This window comes from Prionailurus bengalensis, chromosome A2 (genome assembly GCF_016509475.1).
Source record: "Prionailurus bengalensis isolate Pbe53 chromosome A2, Fcat_Pben_1.1_paternal_pri, whole genome shotgun sequence".
NCBI classification, from domain to species: domain Eukaryota; kingdom Metazoa; phylum Chordata; class Mammalia; order Carnivora; family Felidae; genus Prionailurus; species Prionailurus bengalensis.
Genome location: NC_057348.1, coordinates 30552426 through 30577263, shown reverse-complemented (window position 1 = coordinate 30577263; position 24838 = coordinate 30552426). Strand labels below are relative to the sequence as shown.

Sequence of the window (24838 nt, the reverse complement as noted above, 5' to 3'; positions counted from 1 at the left end):
CCTTTCCCCACCACACAGTCTCCCCTGTTTATCGTCTTGCATTCGCCTGGTGCATTTGTTATCACAATTGACGAGCCCGTAGTGGTACATTATTATTAACTCAAGTCCATCATTTATATTAGGGTTTATGCTTGTGTTTTGAGTATTTCCCAGCTGCAGAGCACCTTCTGACTTTGTCGCATTTTTTTTTCCCTCTGCAATTCTGTGTCACGAATGGAGATTGTCAGAACCAGTTAAGTAAGGTCTGCACATCCCTCCAAACATTCCAGCAGCCTGAAGAGTAGGGCGCTGGTCACTCGTACCTTCTCTCGCTGTCATGACTGACAAAGCAGGGTTCTTAACCTAAATCGGCTTCGGTGAAGGTCCCAGTTTCAGTTTGTGAGGTGTTACGTTAGAGAATCTTCCACAACCTATACATAGGACTGCGTTCAGATTTTTTCAGCTTCTTCTCTGGAAATCGTTCCTACAGATAAGTTCGCTATTAAACCTCGTAAGATTCAGAATCGTGTTTAGTGATTTCATGTGTCGCTGCGCTAGTCTTTTTAATCTGGGCTCCAGCCAAATGGAACTATCTGCTGTCTCATTTGCAATAGGTTGTTGTGACTTTATTTTTGGACAGCTCTGTTGTGCATGCTTGATGCTTATACTGAGAGCAGCCTCTAATCCTCTTTCTTCTTCTCCATCTTCTTTCTCTTCATCAGCAGAGTCTAAATTATAAGTTGGCAGAAGAAACTCTGGCCACCTCCCCTTGACTGGACCCCACACTTTCTCATCTTTCTTCATTCGTTTTGTACTCCGATCTGGAAGGCCCTTCTCATCCCTTCTCCCACTTGCCCTGCCTCTTCCTCTTCTCCCGGTGAGCCTATCTCTGCCAGCTGAGATGCTAGACATTATTCAAAATCCTCCTCTCCTCCGATGCCACAGCCTGCGTGAAACATTATCCTGATTCTGCAATGAACCTGAGAACTCATTACTGTTCCCTGATGCCGCACGCTTTCAAATCATGTCACTCCCTTGCCTAAAACACTTCCGTGGTTTCCCATCCTGCTTGGAATTAAACCCAGACTCTGCACGTTGGCACACAGGGCCCTGCACCTACTTCTCCAGGATCAGACTGTACCACTCTCCTCCTGGCCAACTGCCTTGCAGCATTAATAGCTGTCAGGTTCATTGATTCACAATGGTTCCCAAAGTGTGGTCCATAAACCCCTAGGATGATTTCCCTAATAATACTAAGACACTATTTTTTTTTTCCCAACTGTACTGACATCTGCACTAATGATGCAAAAGCAGTGGTGAGTGAAACAGCCGGGGCCTTGGCACAAACCAAGGCACTCGTGCCCGACCACACTGGTCTTGTCCTCCTCTTAGCCATGAGCCCACTGTTTAAAAACTAGCAGGTTCACTGAGTACTCTTCATGAGAAAGCTGTGGAAATTATTAACTGCGTTAAGTTTTGACCCGGAGTACCCACCCTTTTAATATTAGTAGGATGAAATAGTAAATATCCATCAAGCACTTTGGCACATGTGAAAAGGGACTTGTGTTACTGGCTGCCCAGTGAACTAGTCATTTTTTGGTTTGATGCAATGTCAATTTTACTTGAAAGAACAACTGATAGACAAACCAAGGTTATTCAAACGTAGGCATTTTGCAGATATTTTCTGGAAAATGAATGAAGGGAGCCTGTTGCTTCAAGAAAAACAGCTGACAGTATTTTTTGCCAATGATAACGTTTGAGCTTTCAGTCCATCACTATAAGCTTGACAGCTTTCCAACACCCCAGTTTTTTGTGTGTGATTTTAAGTAATATGATTTTTTTTTTTTTTGGAGAGAGAGAGAGAGGGCAAGTCAGGGAGAGGGGCAGAGGGAGGGAGGGAAAGAGAAAGAGAATCCTAAGCAGGCTCCACACTCAGGGCAGAGCCCAGTGTGTGATTGGATCCCATGACCCTGGGATCATGACCTGAGCCCGAATCAAGAGTCAATGCTCAACCGACTGAGCCAACCAGGCGCCTCTAAGTAATATGATTTTTTTTTACATATTGTGTAATGAAATGTGTCGATAGTTGGAATATTTGCCTAACTTAATGAACTAGTATTTTCCATAGGACAAATGTGTGGTATTTTTTTTAAAAAGCATCCATGGTTAAAAGATTGTTTCAAAAAGTAGGAAAGACCCGTGATTTTTTTAATGTAATAGGGTACAAAAAAGTTCATTACTATGGTTTCCAATTCCACACAACTAACCTTTAAGAAAATACCACTGGTTGCACATTGGTGTAATATCAACAAAGACTCTGCCTCTATCTGAACGTTTATTAAAATATTTCTCCTTTTTCCATCAACATATCTGTGGGAGGCCAGATTTTTTTTCACATACTTCAACCAAAACAGCATATCACAACAGATTGAATGTAGAAACAGAGATGAGATTCCAACAGCCTTCTCTTAATCTCCGAAGGAGATTTGCAACTATGAAACGGTGCCGTTCATTTCACTAATATTTGCTGTGGAAAATTTAGTTATTTTCATAAAACTGGGTTGTTTAGGTTAACGCATTATGAGTTTATTATTATCGTAATGAATTAATGAGTGCTTTAAACTGCAGTTTTAATATCTGTTAAGTACGTACCAACAGACATAACGTGCATAAGCAGAAAGTCTCGTGTCGTCTTCAATAAAGTTTAGGAGTGCAAAGAGACTTGACACCAGTATGTTTGAGAATCGTAGCAACTAGAAGCATTATTTTTTTTTTAATTTTTTAACGTTTATTTATTTTTGAGAGACAGAGAACACAGAGCACGAGCCGGGGGAGGGCAGAAAGAGAGGGAGACAGAATCTGAAACAGGTTCCAGGCTCTGAGCTGTCAGCGCAGAGCCTGATGCGAGGCTTGAGCTCATGACTGTCTGATCATGACCTGAGCCGAAGTCGGAAGCTTAACCTACTGAGCCACCCAGGCACCCCACAACTAGAAGAATTCTTAATGAGGACTTTGGACCTAAAATTACATGTTTGGCCCCCTGTCAGGAGAATCTAGATGAATATTGTCCAAGTGCCTCCAAATTAGAAAAGTATATTCTTAAGTTTTTAAAAACTGTATGTGGTGGGGCACCTGGGTGGCTCAGTCGGTTAGGTGTCTGTCTCTTGATTTCGGCTCAGGTCATGATCTCACGTTTCTGGCAATCCAAGCCCCACGTTGGGCTGTGTGCTGACAGTGTGGAACCTGCTTGGGATTCTCTCTCTTCCTCTCTCTCTCTCTGCCCCTCCCCTGCTTGCACTCTCACTCTCTCAAAATAAATAAATGAACTTAAGCAAATAAAAATATAAAACTGTATGTGTTTGAATCAGGGGTAGGACACGCCATCCACCTTTTCAGATGCTCTGCGGTGTATATAGGGCATCTTCTGTTCCTTTCGTTTCTCTTTATCCTTTTTCTCCTCTCATCCCATCTCCAATCGAACCGTTAGCCTGACCCCATTTCTATATTCAGTTTTCTTAATTTTTTGCCTCTTGTACTAAGTAATTGTTTTCTGAGAGAATCCCAGCTTAACCAATGTTTAATGTTGTCTCAAGGTCACTTTCCCTCAGGGGACAGAACCCTGTGCTCTTTCTCTCCTGAACAAATTGGTCTTTAGGAATAACATGGCTAGTTGGTCATTCTGTTACTTAATGGTTTAAAAATTCAGAGTTAGTTTTTTTTTTAATTTTTTTTTAACATTTTTATTTATTTTTGAGACAGAGAGAGACAGATCATGAATGGGGGAGGGGCAGAGAGAGAAGGAGACACAGAATTGGAAGCAGGCTCCAGGCTCTGAGCCATCAGCCCAGAGCCCGACGTGGGGCTCGAACTCACGGACCGTGAGATCGTGACCTGAGCTGAAGTTGGATGCTCAACCGACTGAGCCACCCAGGTGCCCCCAGAGTTAGTTTTTTAAAAGTGGTAACAACTTAATGATATTCAGCTGCTGCTATTCCAGAAAAATGTTTTTAATGAGCAAGAACTTCTATAGTAGATTTTTAATTCTTTTCTAAGGAAGCAGTCCCTAAAATGTGGTAGATGTATGCAAGATGATAGTACCTATCTATTTTAACTATAACTAGAACATAAAGCCTATGATTTCACAGGCACCATTGCTTAGAACAAGTTTCAGTTTTTAAAAAAAATGCAATGGGGCACCTGGGTGGCTTAGTTGGTGGAGCATCCAACTCTTGATTTCGGCTCAGATCATGATCCCAGGGTGGTGGGATCGAGCCCTGTGCCCATGCTGAGACTGGAGCCTGGTTGGGATTCTCTCTCTCTCCCTGTGCCCCCCACCTGCACCCCACCCCCCGCAAATAAAAAAAATGACTTGCTATATATTCAAGGCAAAATATAAAGTAAGTCATAGTACGGCTGGTATATGGAGAGCATGTTATTTGGATGATGGAATTCGCAACCATGTTGCAAAGAGAAGTCCCAGGTTACAGCACATTGTACCTTCTCCTGCCTTTAGTACTCTTGCCCCTTCAACTTCCATTTCAGAATTATTCAGTGATAATTTCCTATGATGAAGTCTTTTGAAGGTTTTTATTTTCTCGCTCAAGCCAAATAAATGAAATTCACTTAAAACACCTTTTTTGGAATGCACTATGTAAATGTACATAGTATACAAGGTGAGAAGAATTTTATGTACACAAGTAAATATGTGGTTTGGATGATACAGCTTCTAGATTTCCTAGAATCAAGACTTTATTTAGGGCGGACACTAATCTGGTTGTGGAAAGAGGATATTTTATTTTTTTAATAAAATTAATGGACCAACATGAATTTTGATAACCTTCAAAGGAAAGAAATTAAATAAATCTTGCTCACCTCTCTCTAGGCTAACTTACGGTTTTTTGTTTGTTTTTTTTTTTTTTTCAACGTTTATTTATTTTTGGGACAGAGAGAGACAGAGCATGAACGGGGGAGGGGCAGAGAGAGAGGGAGACACAGAATCGGAAACAGGCTCCAGGCTCTGAGCCATCAGCCCAGAGCCCGATGCGGGGCTCGAACTCACGGACCGCAAGATCGTGACCTGGCTGAAGTCGGACGCTTAACCAACTGCGCCACCCAGGCGCCCCTAACTTACGGTTTTTAAAGCGCTTGTTGACTTGACATTCCTGTTAGTCTTCTATAATGAAGTAGAGTTTTAAAGACTACTTTTTTCGTGGCACCTGGGTGGCTCCTTTGGTTAAGCATCTGACTCTTGCATTCAGCTCAGGTCATGATCCCGCAGTTCCTGGATTCAAGCCCCGAGTCAGGCTCCATGCCAGATGGCGCAGAGCCTGCTTGAGATTCTCTCTCTCTGCCCCTCCTCTGCTCTCTCTTGCTCTCTCTCCAAATGAATCAATAAACTTAAAAAAAACTACCTTTCCCCCAAATTATGATTTCTTTCTTAAAAAGAAAAGGCACACAGAGAAAGACAAATACCGCGTGATTTCACTTACATGTGGAATCTAAAAACAATGAGCAAATAAATGTAAAAAGTAGAAACTGACGTGCAAATAGAACAACCTGGTAGTTGCCATCGGGGAGGACACTGGGGGGATGGGCAAGATAGGTGAAGGGGAGTAGGAGATACAGGCTTTTAGTTAAAGAAGGAATAAATCACAGGGAGGAAGGGTAAAGCACAGGGAATATAGTCCATGATAGTGTAATAGTATTGTATGGTGGCAGAAGGTAGTTACACCTGACATGAGCACAGCACCAGGTTTTGAGTTGTCGAATCACCATGTTGTACGCTTGAAACTAAAATAACATTGTGTGTTGGGTGCCTGGGTGGCTCAGTCAGTTAAGTGTCCAACCTCAGCTCGGGTTACGATCTCACAGTTCTTGAGTTTGAGCCCCTCGTCAGGCTCTGTGTTGACAGCTGGGAGCCTGGAGCCTGCTTTGTTTTCTGTGTCACCCTATCTCTCTGCCCCTCCCCTACTCGCTCTCTCTCTCTCTCTCTCTCAAAACTAAATAAACTTCTAAAATAACATTGCATGTCAACTATACTTCAGTTTCCAAGAAAAAAAGAAAAAGCTTAGCTCATATTATTAGATTGTAATATTCAATGCTTACCTTTTATGTTAGGGAAGGACTTCAGTTATGTGTATAAATGGAAGATCTCCTTACACCCCAAAACAACTTTCCTCCTACCTACAGCCTATGCTTGGAATGCTACCATTTCAGATTCATTCTTTCAGGGTAAATATTGCTTCTCCCTCTTTTATAATGCAGTTGCTGCTGTGATAGGAACCATAGGAAGCAATAAGCACCTTAGTAAGAATGCTTTCTTTCATGCCTAGGGAAAGCCTCAGGTATCCATTGGAAAAGCATGTGTCTGCAAGAAAGAGCACAAAATGATTTGAACAACAACAAAAATCAAGACTCATTTTTTCCCGCACAACAAGAAGGGCAGAGATAGGTGTTTCCAAACATTTGCTCAACCCCTCAAAAGTATAAGGGCCAGAATCTCTATGATGCTCTTGACCCGAGGAAAGGGTTATGTCAACAGGCAGGTTCCTTTTTGTAAGGATTTTATTCAAAAGCTTTTCCAGAGGACCCCGAGTAGTTTTCTGTCCCTGTTGCATGTCTCCGAAGAGCTGGGAGATGGGAAAAGAGTGCGTGGCTTTTCAGCCTCTAAAATGGAAGGGCCAAGGAAGAGGGGACGAAAAACACCACATAAAAGTAACTTCAAAAGACTGAATAAACAGAGGGAAAGAAAGCATTGAAGAACATAAAAGATTAATGACAGGAAAAAGGCAAAACTAAATCATAACAATAATACTATGTTGTTTTTATTAACCAGTCTTACTCTATGCCAGATACTATGCTATCTGCCTTGCATATGTGATCTCACAAAAAGCCTGTAAGGTAGTTAAGATCTCCCATGTATAGAGGAGAAAACCAAAGTCAACTACTTGCCCTAAGACTTGTATCAAAGCCAGGATTTGGCCTGTGCTTGCTCTGACTTCAGCACTGCCTCTCCTGAGACCAGCCCTTAGCACATGCGGGTTTCTCTTCCTGGTATATTCCATATCATGCTTCTCCAGAATGTGCAGTAAATTACACACTGTCTGAAACACAGTGGGAATTTTCAGGCCTTGCCTAATGAGGTGGATTGAACCAAGAATGCTTCAGTAGTTGCAGCAAAGCCTGCTACAGCTCTTTCCTCTGCAATAATTACCTTTCATCTTTTCAAGTTTTCTGCTCTTGGAACTCATTACTTCCATTCCGAATTCTGATCTGATGCACAAGTGGCTTCTATCCATATTGAGTGCTTTTAGATGGACTTCTATCTTCAGAGAGAGAGTTCTGGTTGTAAGTGGCCCATGGAAGTCTGTTTGTCTATTTGGTGTTGTACTGTCAGCTTCTCTGGGCCAATTATTTCAGTGCGTTCATGCAAGGTCACCTTCCATGTTCAATCCTATCTAGGCCAGTTAACTTTAAACCAGAGATAAACCCACAGATTGGCTATTTGTGTGAGCTCCTAAGTGAGGTTTGCACTCACTCAAAAGGTATGCAAAAGGCCAAAGGGTGCTAAGGAATCAAAGATGAATATGGGAGAGTAAGAGAACTGAGAGCTAAGATCGTACCTTGGTCATTTCATATCCCCAGAGCCTAACATGGTGCCTGGTATACATTAAATAGTTGATAAGTCCATGTTTTCACTCAAGAAATATTTGGTTAGAACCCATTATGTGCCAGGCACTAGAAGCACAGCAGTAAACAAGATAGATGTGGTTCTCGTGCACATGAAACCTATATTCTTAGGCGGAGATAGGTGATGAAAAGCAAGCACAATTTTAAAATAAAGGAAGAAGGCCCAAATGTCCCTCAGCTGGAGAGTAAACAAATAATGGTAGAGTCATATAATGAAATACTACTCGGCAATGAGGATGAACGAGGTATTGCTACCCTACCCACACAGCAGAATCTCATAATGCATGATGGCACTGACCTCAAGTTCAAAACCATCAAAACGAATCTCTGCTGATAGAGGTCAGGCTAGTGATCCCCTTTGGAGAGGGGCAATGATTTGGAGGGGACATGCAGGAGCTTCTGGGGTCCAGGTAATGTTCTTTACCTTGATAAGGAGAATTGGGTCTATTAGAAAGTTCACTTTGTGAAGATTTCTCAGGCTCTGTGCTTATGACATATATTTTCCCATGTGCATGTTATAATTCAACTAAATAAACTTATCTTAGAGAAGTTAAATGCTGACTATAATAATGGCTGTGAAGGCATTGTACAGGACCCATGGCAGTGTGATAGCCATCAGCTTAGGACAGCACTCCTGTAGACAGGGTGGTCAGGGAAAACTTTCCTATGAGATGCTAGGCAGGCTGAGCCCTAAAGGTGAGTAGGTGGCAGCCACGGGAAGATCAAGGGCAGAGCATCCCAGACAGGGGCAATGGCAAGTGCAAAGGCTCTCAGGGAAGAAACGTGGGGCACGCTTGAGAAAGAGAACAGAGGCCAGTGTGGCTGGAGCTGAGTAAGAGGAGAGCAGAGTAAGACAAAACAAAGCCGGCAATAGACCGAGACTACATCATGCGAGGCCTCAAGGCCATTTGGTTTCTGGTCTACCCTGTATGATTTGACTCTTTCTGTGCCAGGCAGCATGCTAAGCTCCTTAGGCACATCCTCCTATGTTCTTCTTATCTTTCCAGCAACCCTGGGAGTAGGACTTAGAATTCTATTTTATACATGAAGAGCTGAGGCTTAAGGAAATCAGTTTGCCCAAGGTTACCCTTGGGAATGAGTATTATCACCAGGATTTGAGTCCATATCCCTTTGACCCCATCTTTGTTCTCAAATCCTGACTCCTGACCCTGACTCTGAGCTCTGGCATCTAAATAAACTTCTACTTTGCAGTATGACACATGTACCCTCAGGACTGTGAACAAAGTACTGAGAAAGTAGCCACCTCCATCCAGAAAAGTCTGGGAAGGAGCATGGGGTTGCATTTTGAAGACACGTCTGGAATTTTCCCATAGGCATGCTTTTTCAAGGAAGCAGTATGCGTAAAGCCTCTAAGCTGAGGATTAATCATCACAGCAGCTACTGTTTATTGATCATTCATGCTGTACCAGGTTATGCAGTGAATATGTCACTTACCTCCAGTTAGACTTCACAACAATCCTATGAGGTCAGTAATGGCCCTGTTTTACAGATGAAAACACTGAGGTGTAGAGAGCTTAGTCCTTTGCCCAGTGAGACACGGTGAGTGAGGTAACTAAATACGTGATTTGCTTGTTTAATTAGTGATGAGGGAAAATAGTGAACTTGGACTGGCAGGCATCAAAACCCAGCCATAAGCATAGCTCTGCGTCTAGAATCTGTGCCCCTGACTCTCTCACTGAGAGCTTGAGGTGTTCGAGGAAGTGGGGGGGGTGGTGTTTTATGGGGCTTCATGACGGATATTCTCCGAATTTGACTCATGTTAATGTTCCTGAAGTCCTTCTCCTTTTAAGCATTTTACATTCTGTAATCTCTTCCCTCTGAAATCCTAAAACATACTTTTGTGCGGTTGTCGTTGTTGTCAGTTTGTATGTTTTTTTCCTCTCCATCTTGACTACAAGGTCCCTGAAAACAATCCCTTATTTCCTTGAATTCCCTATTGCCTCGCCCTGGCCCCTGAGGTCAGAGGTTGAATTGTTTTTATTGACCACTGATACCTCAGGACATGGGGTAGAACCAGGCAGGTAATAGATGCTCCGTAAATATTTCTTGAAGAACTGAGTACTCTGCTTATTTAACAAAGGTTAGAGTGATAATGGATTTGGCTTGGGTCAACAATCAATCTTCATCATTCAGATGGTGTGTGCCTACTTTTATTTCCATCCCTTGAGATTTAAGGCAAAAGCAAGGGGTACTGGTGACCACTCCCTCTCCTGTTCCATTACCCCACTCCATCCCACCCCCAAATCGTGCAGATTTGGTATTAACCCAGTGTTAGAAGGAATTCTGCATGTAAATTCTGTGAGATGCCTTGGTTGGTACTACACTATACTGTAAGGATTTGTGACTTAGGCCAGTGAAGGCTGAACTACTTGATAGAAATTTATGTTCTGGTGTCATTTTTATGAGAAAATCAACTGGTGCCCAATAATTCAGTTGAAATGTTTTCAAATGCATACAAATAACTCTGATTTTTTCTGTACAACTCCAGTGACACCAGTATCCTTGGATCCTCACATCCTGGGTCAGACCAGGAAAGTCTACACGGCTTAGCAGTGCGTTCATACCATGCTCTAGGACCGGCTGTCCAAAGCGGTGACCGCCAGCCACACGTGGCTATTGCACACTTGCGGTGTGGTGATTCTGAATTGAGATATACTATGGGTGTAAAATACCACCAGAGTTCAAGGATGTAGTATAAAGAGAGAACGTAAAATATCTCATTAACCATTTCTATGATGATTATATGTAAAATAATATTTTTGACATGTTGGCTTCCACAAAGTGTATTAATATTTATTTCACTCAGTTTTTGATACTTTTTAAAGTGAGACGTGCAGAAAATGTAAAATTATACACGTGGCTAACCTGAGACAGTGGTGCTCTAGGACATGACAAATATCAATCTGTTAAAAACCTACCTCTTTTACATCTGCCCCTAACTTCACTAGTCTCACTTTTTCCAAAGTTACAAAATTAGTTAAAGCACCTCAGATCCCACCTCTGTCCATTCTCAAAAAACTCTACTCCTTGTTTCCTGATTGAATCAAAACTCAAGCCAGGCTTCAGTGTCCTATAGCTCTAAACATTATTTTCTACTAGCAAGATTTGCATTGATTCTAATGATGAAAGCACTTGAAATGTATATAGAAATGGGGTGCCTGGCTGGTTCAGTGGAGCAGGTGACTCTCGATTTTTGGGTTGTGAGTTCAAGCCCCACGCTGGGTATAGAGATTACTTAAGATAAATAAACAAAATGTTTTAAATGAACCAGTGCATTAATGAATACAGAAACTCAAAATTTTAAAAAAGAACTCATGTTATCAAATAGCTATTACTATGCCAAGGCCATAATTAGAATTATCACCATTTTCCAAGTGAGATAAATAAGGATGGTGTAACATTTACTTGTTAAACTGGCCTTATTCCAGAAGGGCTTCTAACTCTCTGGCCAATTCAGAGGATATAAGTGACTTTTGCAAGATGACACAATGGTTGATGGAGCTAGGACCAGAATGATCTTTTTTAAGCTTTCTTCTACAACAGTTAGACACAGTATCCCATTATCAATTTATAGAGTATAACTTTTTATAAATAATAGTAAAAACGGCAAAGTTTTTAGCTGACTTTCTTTTCATACAAATTAGAACTGATTAAAGGATATTCCAAGATTTCTTTCGTGCACTGCCTTCATTTATTCAGCAAAGCGCTTATGGAGTGCCTGTCTTGTGTAAAGCACTAAGTTGGCCCTGGGGAGACATCAATGAACAAATAACAAAAAGGGACATATCATCTAACAAATTCAATCATAACTAACAAGTAGTTAGAATAAAGGGCTGTGGAACCTACTCTCTTAACAACACTCAAGTATGTAAGACAGTACTGTTAATTATAGTCACCATGCTGTGCATTAAATCCCCCAAAACTTACATCTTATAGTTGGAAGTTTGTATGCTTTGGTCAACATCTCCCCATTTCTCCCACCCCTGAGATGCTGCCAACCACTCTCTATTTCTCTGAGCTCAACATTTTTCAGATTCCATATGTAAGCGAGAACATAACAGTATTTGTCTTTCTCTGTCTGCCTTATTCCATTTAGCATAATACCTTCTGGGTCCATCCATGTTGTCACACATGGCAGGATTTCTTTCTCTTTTATGAATAATAATCAAGTGTGTGTGTGTGTGTGTGTGTGTGTGTGTGTGTGTGTGTATGTTCAAACATCAGTGATCACTTTGGTTGTTTCCATGTCTCGGCTATTGTGAATATGCTGCAATGAATGTAGGGGTGCCACTATTTCTTTCGGATAGTGATTCCCTTTCCTTGGGATATATACCCAGAAATGGGATTGCTGGATCGTATAGTACTTCTGTTTTTAATTTTTGGGTGAAACTCCATGTTATTTTCCATAGTGGCTGCACCAGTTTACATTCCCATCAACAGTATGTAACAGGGGTTCCATTTTCTCTACAGCCTTGCCATCAGTTGTTATTTCTTGTTGTTGTTGTTGTTGTTTTTATGATAACCATTCAAACAGGTGTGAGGTGATGAGATATAGTGGGTTTTATTGGCATTTCTCTGATAAGTGATGTTGAGTATCCTTTCATGTACCTGTTGGTCATTTGTATGTCTTCTTTGGAAAAATGTTTAATCAAGTCTTCTACCCATTTTTTCATTGGATTTTTTGTGGTTTTTTGCTTTTATATGAGTTCCTTATAGATTTTGGATATTAACCCCTTATGAGGTAGATGGCTTGCAAATATTTTCTCCCATTCTATAAATTGCCTTCTTATTTTGCTGATTGTTTCTTTTGCTATAAAGATTTTTAGCTTCATGTAGTCCCACTTGTCGATTTTTGCTGTTGTTGCTTGAGGTCTTGATGTCATATCCAAAAATTCATTGCTGAGACCTGTGTCAAGGGGGTTTTGCCCTGTGTTTTCTTCTAATAGTTTTACAGTTTTGGGTCTTACATTTAAGTCTTTAATTCACTTAAAGTTAATTGTTGTGAGTGGTGTAAGATAGGGGGTCTAATTTCTTTCTCTTGGGTGTGAATATCCAGTTTTTCCAGCATCATTTATTGAGGGGATTGTCCTTTCCCCATTGAGTATCTTGGTGTCCTTGTCCGTTATCATTGCCTGCATATTCATGAGTTTATTTCTGGGTTCTCAATTTTGTTCTGTGGTCTATATGTCTGTTTTTATGCTAATACTATACTGTTTTGATGACTATAGATTTGGAAAGCAGGGTATTTCAGACCACCTGAGGTGCCTGTGTGGTGGTTTGTTCAACAACAACCCTCTCTCACGAAAAGCAAAACAAAACAAAATAAAAACAACAAGCCAAGAACACATGACTTATATATAGCATTTGCCAATTTCCATGGTGTAAATATTCCCATCCTGGTTGATATCTGGCTTCCAACAAGGTGTCACGGAATGTGGAGTTGGGAAGAGGTATATGGTAGCACCCATTATCTATCGTTTCCACCCTACAAATACAATAGATAGATAGATACAGTAGATATAATTTTGAGGTTAATAACCTCAAAAGCACAGGTAATGGTAAAATGATGAGGAAACAATGACTTTTGAATATGTGTTGCCTTTGTTTTCAATATAATTTTTTAACAATTTATGTCTTTATGTATTTTTTAATAAACAACCACCTCATAAAATTCCTGCAAATGTAACAAGTGTGCGCCCATACAAGCCAGGTCTAGCACACCGATGGGACTGGCATCTTCCACGAAAGCAATCACAATCCTTGTCTAGAACAAGTCCTCACTGTTCTCTCTTTCTCTGCTCCTTACAGATCAGCAAACAGCAGTTGCAAACAGTCAAGGACCGGTTTCAGGCTTTCCTCAATGGGGAAACCCAGATTGTGGCTGATGAAGCCTTCATGAACGCCGTCCAGAGTTACTATGAGGTAAGACTCACCATGCAGAAGAAGGTTAAGACTGCCCAAGCCTAAAGCCCAGAATTGCCAGACTATTGTTCAGTGGGAACAGTAGCCTTGGCCTCCTACAGAACCATCCCCCCACCCCCGAGGCAAACGGGTTGATGATTGGTTACGGTTTTTGGAAATAACAGCATTTTGTTTGGGGAAAACTAAAGCACACCCACTTGTGTACCCACTAAACAAGATACTGTATGCAAAACACCCTGCACATTGCCTGCTTTATGTATGATTTCTTGTTTAGTCTGTACAACAGTCTCGTGAGTTAGGTCCCGATATTATTCCCATCTTACCAGCAAGGCATCTGAGGCTGCGAGAGGTTAGGTCAGTTACTCCAAGTCGCACAGCTGTTACAATGCCACAAGCTAAGACTTGAACTGAGTTGGGAGCTTTTTTCCTACCAACTCCACCCCTTCTAAAGGATGTTAACATCTTCTCAGATGGTGCCTTCACTCGCTTCCTTGTTCTTTCTATTAAAAAGGTGCTGTGAGTTCTTTTCTATGAGTTAGAACCCCATCCAAAGTGCAGTACTCTTCTTAAGAGAAAACCTATAAGTGAGAGAACATATCCTGAATATACATCACAAGGGAATTTTCACCTGTCGTCCTCAGAGGTTTATGTACCAGTCAAGTCAGATTTTGGAATTCCACTAGTATATTTAAAATTTATAATTATTCTTCCATAATGTGCACATTGGCTATTGTGTATACATTATTAGTGGAGTCGATATACCATCCCTTCCTATGGGCAATGTTTGCCTGATGTGCATATTTTTCAAAAGTTATTATATGGTCATTAAAACACATTTGTTTTCATGTGAACCAGATATTCTCTGTATTTGGGATCGTATGCCCCAAATGTTATACCCATTGTCAAGGCTAGGTTAAAAGCATTAGAAACCAACTGCCAAGCATTGAAAAACGCATGGCATCCTGCCATATGCAATTCAAGGTAATAACAATAAACTAAGTATAAAGGAATCCACAAGACTCTGATTTTTTTCCATGGGATCACTTCACAGATTTTCTTCTTTCTTTCCTCTCTGTTTTTAATTATTAGGTACCAAACATTTTCAAAATAAAAACACTGGTGCTTCTGCTTTGCTGTGCTCCACACACATGCTTCTGCCCATCGGGCACTCCAATGTTAGTTGATTGATTCAGTAAAACTCTCCTTCCCACGTGCTAAAGTACTTGGCTTTTTTCATGAAGAGAGTAGAGCAAGACTGCAATTAGATTTTGTGCAAATACTATTGATTGGTTTGCTAATTACTGTTTAACAGTAAACAGTCTTTGTCTCTGTGATGTTTGCCGGGTCCAGCCACAGACTCATTTTACACATTTTCTCAATGAAATTTCTGTTTGGGTTTGTTTTAGAAGTCTGGTTCATTTTTATATTTGTCAAATTCAAGCTTTTTTTTCATTTTACAAATAATATTATTGCCGATAAGTGTCAGACTTAATTCTTTATCTTATGTGATGCAATATTTCAGTGGAATTCAACGCAATGTGGAAATGACATTCAGAACCATGATGATGGTATGGCAATGAATATCTTGAATCTATTTAACAAAAGATTTTGCGGAGAAACCGCCAGGGAATGAAATTAATTCCACCCCCCCCCCTTTTTTTCAAGTTCTGAAAGCCAGTTCAGGCCAGGCAGACCTTAGCAATAATTCTCCATGTTTAGAGTTATTTACCAGTCTGTAAATTGGTAGATTGCAAATCTTAATTAGAAAGCTCATTTGACTAATGACATAAATTAAAAGGAAATGCCATTTCTTTGTATTAATTAACTGAAAATAATAGTTATCAATGTGATAATGAGTCTCTGGAAATTGCCATTATATCTATAGTGACCCCGGTATTTTTTTTTCTATAGTAGCTAGTTTATTTGAAAGAGCTTCTTTTTAGTCTGGTGAGAATACAGGCATTGAGAAATCACTGAATAGTTAATATTTGAGTGACAGGAAATAATGTAGGGTATTAATTATTTACTGTATTCATTAGTGAAGTTTCGAGAGTCTTGGGATGCTTGTTCCCGGGAAGTCTAATCCACTGAAGCAAAAGTCCATAATCAAAGGTTCAAGATCAACACTTAACTTGGGAGAGCTCCAAGTTCATTACTCTTCCCTTTCTCCCTCCCCCTTCACTCTTGGGCAGGGGAGAAGCTAGGATTTCTTTCTCCACCTTACTCCAGGATCCAATTGCTTTCCTGTCAGTATCTGTCTGGGTCAAGACTCTTTGGATTACACATGACAGACACCTAGGTCAAACTGGCTTAAGCCAAAAATGAGATTTATTTGCTCAAGCAACTTAATAGTCTAGGAATAGACCTGGTTTCAGCTGTGGCTGGATCCAGAGACTCGAAAGATGCCAGCAAGATGGGTCTCTTTCTCCCCATACCTCAGCTTTGTTCTTCCCTGTGTTGGTTTTATTCTTAGGCTGGTTCTCTGCATGTGAAGGACTCTGGCAGATTCCGGTCTTGCCCTACCAGCTTAGCAACCACATCAGCAAAGAAGACCTCTTTGCTGAGAGCCCCAGCAAAAGGCCCCAGGTGACTTGGTTGGGCTGTCATGGGTCATGTGGCCTTTCTGGAGCCAATCACGACAGATGGAGGCTGGACTAGACCAGGGGATCAGTGCTATGACAGATACCGCCTCTGTAGCCTATGAGCAGGCTCAACTACACTAGAACCATCTAGAGTGAAAGTGCAGTGGTTTCTCATTGAGAAATCAGGGTGCTTTCTACCAGAAGAAGAATGTTGGAATGTATGCTCTGCTGGCAAAACCAATAGATATACTCCTAAATACCCCATCTCTCTCTCTCTCTCTCTCTCTCTCTCTCTCTCTCTCTCTCTCTCTCTCTCTCTCTCACACACACACACACACACACACACACATATTCCACCCCACCATACCACACCTTCACATCCCAGTTTGCCAATGGTAATGACATATGGAAACAACAGCTTTTCCTCAAACAGTTCTGAAAAGATTCTACTAGAATAAGTCATTTCAGTCATTGGCCTTGTTTTGCTAAGGCAGTAATAGTTTTTCAGCACACTAGAGTAGTAAAGAAAAATTTTTTAGATGAAAGGAGTGAGTAGGCTCTGTCCCTTTTCTATCTGTGCCCATCCAGCCCAGTCTGAACCCCGCTGGCCAGCATTAGCATCAAGCCACTCGGGCCTGTGACCTGATCTGGGCTGGGATAAAGGGAGCCAGGATTCCCTCTGGCTCCTGAGAGCATGCAGGTTTATTTTATCCTTTCCTGGCGGCCTTGATCGTCAAAGCCGATCAGGCAGGCAGCAGATTAATCCTATAATCTCCTCCATTCCGGCTTTGAGAGCTGGGCGTTGAAGTGGGTGCTTGCTCCGAGATCTGGGAGATCCGGCTGAGCAACTCCATCCCCTTCCCACAGCTGTGGTCCTGAGACATCAGAGAGCTCACCCGTTTCTCCGTAACTCACACAGTGGGTTTAGGACAACTCTAACTCTCAGTGCTTTTAAGACAGATGTCTATGCCGTAAGCCCTCTCACCTTGCATTCTCGTCCTTATCCCCCATTTCCCTGCTTCATTTTGGCTCTTCACATGCCAGTCCTGGCATCAGAGCAAAGAAGTAGATGGAAAAATTTTACAAAACCTCTGTCACTCAGAGCCTTCCTGGAAGGACTCATGGGGGGTTGGTGGGAGGCAGAGATGCACACACCCCTATTTAAAAAAAATTTTTAATGTGCATTTAGTTTTGAGAGAGATAGAGTATGAGCGGGGGAGGGGCAGAGGGAGAGGGAGACAGAATCTGAAGCAGGCTCCAGGCTCTGAGCTGTCAGCACAGAGCCCGACGCGGGGCTCGAACCCACAAGCTGTGAGATCATGACCCGAGCTGAAGTCAGACCCTTAACCGACTGAGCCACCTGGGTGCCACACATACCCATTTTAGAACTTTACAGCTGATATCTGGGCTTCAGCCAGTGAAGCTGCTCTGATTTTGTTTTGTTTTGCTCTGTTTTGTTTTGTTCTTAGCCAATCTCTAACACAGTCCTGGGTGGTTTTGTCAAACTAACTTTGTTGTAGAAGACAGAATTTTGGGGTTGCCTGGGTGGCTCAATCGGTTAAGTGTCTGATTCGACTTCGGCTCGGGTCATGATCCCACGGTTTGTGAGTTCAAGCTCCATGTCAACGCTCTGCACTGACAGCACAGAGGGTGCTTGGGATGCTCTCTCTCCCTTTCTCTCTGCCCCTCCCCTGTTTGCACACTCTCGCTCTCAGAATAAATAAATGAACATTTAAAAAGAAAAGAATTTTGCAGTTGCTAGCAGCAAGAACTGACCAGCTGGTCAAATTAAGCAATGATGATGATGATGATGATGATGATAGTATAACAGCACAACAATAATAACAGCAACAAGAGTGATTAAAGGAAATAGCCAAGCTCCAGAAAAGAGGGAACCCTGGCCGCTCAACTTCAGGAAGCGGGTGGCCTTACAGTGGCACCCCATCACTGGTCTAAATCTCCGCCAACCCGACTCCATTCTTGTGCCATCCCGCTCTGGATCTGAAACCCACAAGAGGAAGTCTCACTGGCCAACCTCAGGTTCCAACCTGCCACATGGCTAAGGAAGGACACGCTCCCATGCCTAACAGTCCCACTGAGGCCGTGTGCAGTGGCACAGACATTCTCAGACTGAGGGACTATTATCAGGAGGGGAGGACACGTGGCAGGCACAAACTACAGGTGTCTTCAACACTGAGTGACATACTGTATTCAGTCTCTATGGTGGACTTTTTTTTTTTTATCTAAGAAAAGTGGAAGTCAGGTCAAATCTGGCTATTTTTCTGAAATGAAGCTCTATATTTTCCATTACGCAAAAACCACTGTAACCCCTCAGTGGCCTTCCAACAGATGTATCCCTGGGAGAACAGTAACTACCCAGTGTAAAGACATTTGTTCCGAGGGGAACGCACAGCAAGGAAGGAGGGGGCAGAGGTCAGAGTGATTCGGAGGATGTTTTGTGTCTGAAAGATGTGGCATTGAATTCTAGTTCCTCTGCACACTGGCTGGGGGACCTCGGGCAAGTCTGAGCCTCAGGTACTTTCTCTGTACTAGGACCTCCGTGCACAGTTGTCAGGACTAAATTACACACACACACACACACACACACACACAACCTCACCCTAAATATGGCACCTGGAAAGTAACATCATAACTATATTAAGGTTAGAGGAGGAGACTGGCGGTCCACACATGTCTGCTGCATAGAAACAGTAGGAGAGAATTGAAAGTTGGTAGAATCAATCCCCTCCCTAGTTTCAGGCCCTGGGCATGAGGTAGGGGTGGGGAGTACAAAGTCGAGGTGGGAGGCCAGGGTCTAGAACTAGGAAACGGAGCTGCTTTTGTTGCTAAGCTACTGCTCCCTACCACGGGTCTGGGTCCCAGATCTGCTTCTGAAGTTTGCCCCAGGATCTTTTACTTTTTGATGAAAGATACCTTTCCGATCCAAAGGTCATTTTATTTTAGAAACTAACATGCTCCTTGTCTCGATGAAGGTAAAGTATGTAAGTTGTTCCATGTAGGAAGAGGTGTTTTAAGTGATCATAAAGTAAAACATAATATAAAAATGATAACTATGTGATATATAGATTATAAAAATAGACCATGTAGAAAGCAACCCTAAAGCCCATGGTTGGAAAACCACCCATAATCCCATCATGCTAGATAACTACTATTAAATTTTGGTATGTATCTTTTCAGGTATTTTTAATGTGTCTATATACATGAAGATAGCTATTTGATTTCCAAATTAAGACTATCAGGGGAACTCCTACAAAATACTGCTAACCCAGTTGTGTCATTTAGCACAGTGGGTTTTAATTTCTTTCCTATCTCTGCAAAACTCACACTTAGGACATATTCTCATCAGTTTTATTTCCTATCCTGTTCTCAGTTCACCTTACCTTTGGAATTATCTGCTTTAACAGTATTTCAGGACACCTTTTGATGCTAATGAAAAAATATTGTCTTTTTCCATGGCTACGTGATATTCTGTTTAAAAATAACAGCTAACTCTTATGACGTTACTTCGTGTAGGTAAGAGGCACCATTACGGACACCATGCTGACCAACTGATATGCATTGTTGCGGTGAATCCTCATCCAAATCCTACACGGGAGGGTCGTTATGATTCCCGTGTGAAAGATGGGGCAGCCGAATCCCAGAAAGATTAAGTAACTTGCAAAAACAGCAACTGGTAGAGTCTGAACTTGAACCCAGGGCCGTCTGACACTCTGGTCCACCCCGCCCAGTACCTGTGTGGCATTCGTTAGTAGCAACCGGGCCGTTGTGGGTTGTGGATGTTTTTAAACCTTATTTACTCTAACATGTAGGTATTTCTCTTATTTACCTTGGGATGACAGGCTTTTGTAGAGCTGGAAAGGATCAGGAAGTGGGAGCTGGGCCGGCTTTCCCCCGTACCCTGTACAGTCATTAAGACCTGATGTGCGTGTGTGTTCCTAAAACAACCTTGAAGCTGCTTGGCTCTGGCAGTGGAGGGAAGGACTGATGGATGAGGCCGAGTCACTGAATTGACTGCCCTTCACCATTCGGCATTTATTTGTTTATCTTCCATCTGCCATTATGACCTGTCTGGGAAGTTGCCAGAGGAGCAGGAAGGATTTATGGAGGTGCCACACGGAACCGAGCTGGCGGCTGAGGTCTCTTGCGATAGTCGCCAAAAAACAAAACTGGGAACAAAGACGCCGGCTAGAGCTCCCGGTACAAATGGGTTTCCAGGGCAGTTTTTAAAGACAGTCAAGTACATCGGTACTCAGGGGCTGTATTCGCTACAGGGCAAGGCTGGCCCAGACCCTTCTGACCCTTCGCTTCTGACAGGCTGCGAAGCCCGGAGAGATGATATGCCTGGAAAATTAGTTTTTGGCCGTCACTTTTTCTCCCCATGGCTGCCTCCTGTTTGGCACTCCATCTTTGTGGTCTCCTTAGTCTCCGGTCTCCTTTTGCACGCTTTTGACATGCCACTCATCTCCCCTCGATCTGGGGCCTGGCTGTCGTATCTTAGCTCCGGACAGATGGAGCCCTCTGCTTTTCAAAGTCCTTCCAGTTTGTCAAAGAAGAGTGGCTGAATCAACCCCATGTGACAGCAAAGGAGAGTGAGATTTCTGGAAGTTAAGCGACTTGTCTAAGGCCATCTGCTAGGAGTTCAATAAATATTTACTGAGTGGCTACTTTATACAAAGGAAGGGGCTCCGTGAAGCAGGATCCAGGGGTCACCCAGCCAGTGACAGATGCCAGCTAGGAACAATGTGCCAACATCGTTTCTTTAATTTAAAAAATTTTTTTTAACATTCATTTATTTTTGAGAGGGAGAGAGAGACACACACAGAGCGCAAGCAGGGGAGGGACAGAGAGAGAGGGGAGACATAGTATGAGAAGCAGGCTTCAGGCTCTGAGCTGCCAGCACAGAGCCCGACGCGGGGCTCCAGCTCATAGACCGTGAGATCATGACCTGAGCCAAAGTCAGAGGCTTAACCAACTGAGCCACCCAGGAGCCCCAGTATCATTTCTTACCTCCCGTCATCATGTCCCAGGGAAAATCTAGCCTCAGCCCCTTGTTTTAAGAGACCAGTATATTGTGCTTCCTTATTTCCCTTTACTTCCCTGCTCCGGTCCACATATAATCTCAATAGGCTCTCTGCTTTGAGACATCTCCTTTGTTGCTGTTGCTTATTCACTCATTAAGCACAGCGTCGACTATGTGCCAGGCACTGCTTTAGGCACTCACAAGAAGGAATGGGAAAAAAAAAAAAACAGCTACAACTCCTGCTTTCCTGGGACTTCTAGTCTAGCTGGAGCCCAGCTATTAACCAAACAGTCACAGACACAAATGGCAGTTCTGGAAGGGTTTTGGAGGAAAGGAATATGGCGCTAAGAGCTTATAAACGGGGCTTGCCCCAGGTTTGCGGGACACTGGTCTGGACAGATGGGAGGAGGGTATGGCTGCTGGTTGAATGTTTTAAGTTACCTCTGATTTTCGTTAGAGCTGACAATGAATAATTCATCCCTTCGCATCCCCACCACTGTCATCACCCACGGGTGCTCCTGCAAGTACACCCCACCTGGCCTACTGCCTGTTCTCTTGCCCCCTTCAGATTGGTTTTCCGCATTAAAGCCAGAGAATGTGGATTTGATCAGGCCGTGTCCCTGCTTAAAACCTGCAATGGCTGCTCACTGCCCTTCAGATAAAGACCCGTATCCTTAATGTGGCCTCCCTTGGCTCCCACCATCTGGCTCCTTCCTGCCACTGGTCTCTCCCGTCTCCTCACTGCCACTCACCCGGAACTTGCTCCAACGCAGACCCAGCCACAGTGGCTCTCCCTACTTCCTCAGACACTCAGGGTCTTTACACATTTTGTTCCTCCTCTCTGAAATACTCTTTCATGCTCTTTTTACCTACCCATCATTCCCATATCATCCCAAAGGAGTTTTGCTCCAGGAAGGATTTCCTGACTCCCTGCTGGAATATTGCTGGCAATAGACCACCCGTGTGCATCCCCCTTGAAAACACTTGTCCCAGGATATAATATTTCTATGGCATTATTAGGGTGATGTCGCAGAGGCATGAGGGCTGGATCCACATCTGTTTTGCTCACCACTGTCTTGCTGGCACCTGGCACAGTGTCTCCTCCCCAGTGAGTGCCCAAAGAAATGATGAACATGATCATGAAGAAGAGTATAAACATGACAGCTGGAAGGGCATCCTCAAAATTTTAAAATTCAATGCTCTCTATGTACAGATAAGACACTGGAGAACCAGAGAGGGGAGGTGACTTCCCTAAGGCCACACAGCAGGTTAGTAGTACAACTGGCCCGGACCATGGTTTACAGCTCCTGCCTCAATCCTATACCCCAGAAACTTCCTCTGTTTGCCTCAAAACTTTGACGTACTTTGAGACGCAGACCTGTAACTGAGACGCAAGGTGTCAGGTAGATGGCATTAAACATTGTAGATTCTCAGGTAAATTCTTTAGTTCATTAAGGCTCATAAGGCTTGAGGATTTAGTTGAAGCTTGTTCTCTACAGTTGATTTTTTTAATGTTTTTTTATTTATTTCTGAGACAGAGAGAGACAGAGCATGAGCAGGGGAGGGGCCAAGAGGGGGGAGACACAGAATCTGAAGCAGGCTCCAGCACAGAGCATGACGCAGGGCTCGAACCCATGGACCGCGAGATCATAACCTGAGCTGAAGTCAGACGCTTAACCGACTGAGCCACCCAGGCGTCCCACTACAGTTGATTTTTAAATGAGCCCTAAGATCTCCACTGAGCACCAGTTCCCAGGCCTGGACGAGCCGGCCACGGCCCTTGGCTGTGAAGCAAACCCTCAGCCCTCCTTTCTGAATTAGTTCATTATGTTGGCAGTAGGTGGAGACCACTGTTCTAACATCTCTCCTCCCCGAGGAAGGCTTTGTCATGAAGCAGGAGGCAATGGGATGTCCCCCAAGCAGTGCCGTCTCCTGGCTAACAGGTGCATTTCCTGAAATCCGACAGGGGGGGCAAACGTGTGTTCCGCCTCTTGAAGGGTATTTGTGCACCTGCTGAAGTGTGACCGGGACACAGCTCAAAAGTGGCCGATGTTCCCTCTTTGTGACTGTGAAGCAACAGCTTCACCGTCTTGTTTTACACCCCAGAACCACGTAGCTTGTGTACATCTCCACATGGTGGGTACTGGAACAGAAGTCAACTGTTCTTAATGGGTGGCTTGGTTCCAGGACCTAGCCAGCGCCAGCCAAACAACCAAGCGTCCTTCCTCAGGCAGGAGAGGTTCACCAGGCAGGTGAGACCCTTAGCGAAGGAAGGAACCAGGGTGAAGTAACAACACAAACAAACAAAAACCCCAGAACTACAACAAAAAAACATACCTTTATAATCAGCCAGTTTGAGTTACCAGAAACAATCCCTACCCCTCTCTAGAGTCTTGGTTTTCCAGTCTACAAGATAGACTGAATATAATGCCTACCTTCTTCATTCATTCCCTTTTAAAGGGCCAGGCTCTATACCAGAGATAGGTGACATTGTGGGGAACAAGATGAGCCCAGTCCTAATGGAGTTTACATTTCAAGAAGGGAGACATTAAATACACGTTCCCCGGATACTTGTTCAATTTTGGGTGGGATGAGTCTCCTTGAGAGGATAAAATGGGCTATAAATCATGGTTACCTGGTAAGGGTCAGACATCGTGCCGGGTACTGTGTATGTAATAACCACAACCATGGTGGGGTTCCCATCCACGATGGTGACGTGGGAAGACCCTGAACTCACCTCCTCCATGGAGACAACCCACATCTGCACCTATCCGTGGAGCATTTTCTCCTGAAGAAGAACTGAAGGCTGACTGAATAGCTTCTGCCCAACAAAAGCCGAAGAGAGCACACAGAGAACAGTAAGAGACGGGGACAGGGTAATGAAGGAGACCCACACCCCCAAAGCTCCCAATTGCCGTAGGAAGGGATAGTCCTGAGGGACCCGGAGCAGATCCCTGTGGTGCAGAAAAAAGAGCAATTTAAAAGAGCAACGAGGAAAAAAACAAACAAACAAAAAGAGCAAGTAGAATAATACAAAGGGACCAGCCCTAGAACGCAGCAGCCAGCTGGCAGGGGAGCTGCTGGAATTCTCTCGGGGTCAGAGAGGCTGGTGGACAGCACAGTTTATACTCCCTCCATGTGACAGGAGCAGGGTCTGGACACCAGACCCTGCCTGCCGCCTCAGCAAGCTCTGGGTGGGTGGGGGGTGGGGGGGGGTACCCTAGCCCACCCCAGCCCCAGCCCTGGGCGCACCAGGACACCTCTGGTCAGAGCTGACTGTAGCTCTAGCCGCTGTGACAAGGTGACCCAGGTCCAGAGCCCACAAGAACACATCGAGTCGACACCCCTTTGGCTTTGGGCAATTTGAGCTAGGGCACCCCCTGCACAGTCATCCGCGACCTCGTGGCCCATACCTGCTTCAGCCCCAGCTCCCCCTCCCCCGCTAGGCCTTCCCTCCCCTCCGCGTGCAGAATGCCCCGGGAAACGCCCTCCTTGTTTCCTGCCCGACTCCAGGTCACGCCCTGCATGGAGTTCCACCCAGAACCTCACCTCAGCTCCGCTCGCCCCGCTCAGACCGCCCCCCCCCCTCCCCCCCCCCCCCCCC

The 24838-nt window shown here is 43.6% G+C and overlaps 1 protein-coding gene across 28 annotated transcripts in view; it reads left to right on the top strand.

The window, feature by feature from the left end:
• Positions 1–24838, top strand: part of CADPS (calcium dependent secretion activator) — a 476275-nt gene that overhangs the window by 95831 nt on the left and 355606 nt on the right. For all 28 annotated transcript variants that reach the window (XM_043587832.1, XM_043587835.1, XM_043587838.1 and 25 more), the window contains exon 2: positions 13498–13611. In XM_043587832.1, coding sequence (XP_043443767.1) covers positions 13498–13611 — 114 coding nt within the window. The remainder of the gene's footprint in view (positions 1–13497; positions 13612–24838) is intronic.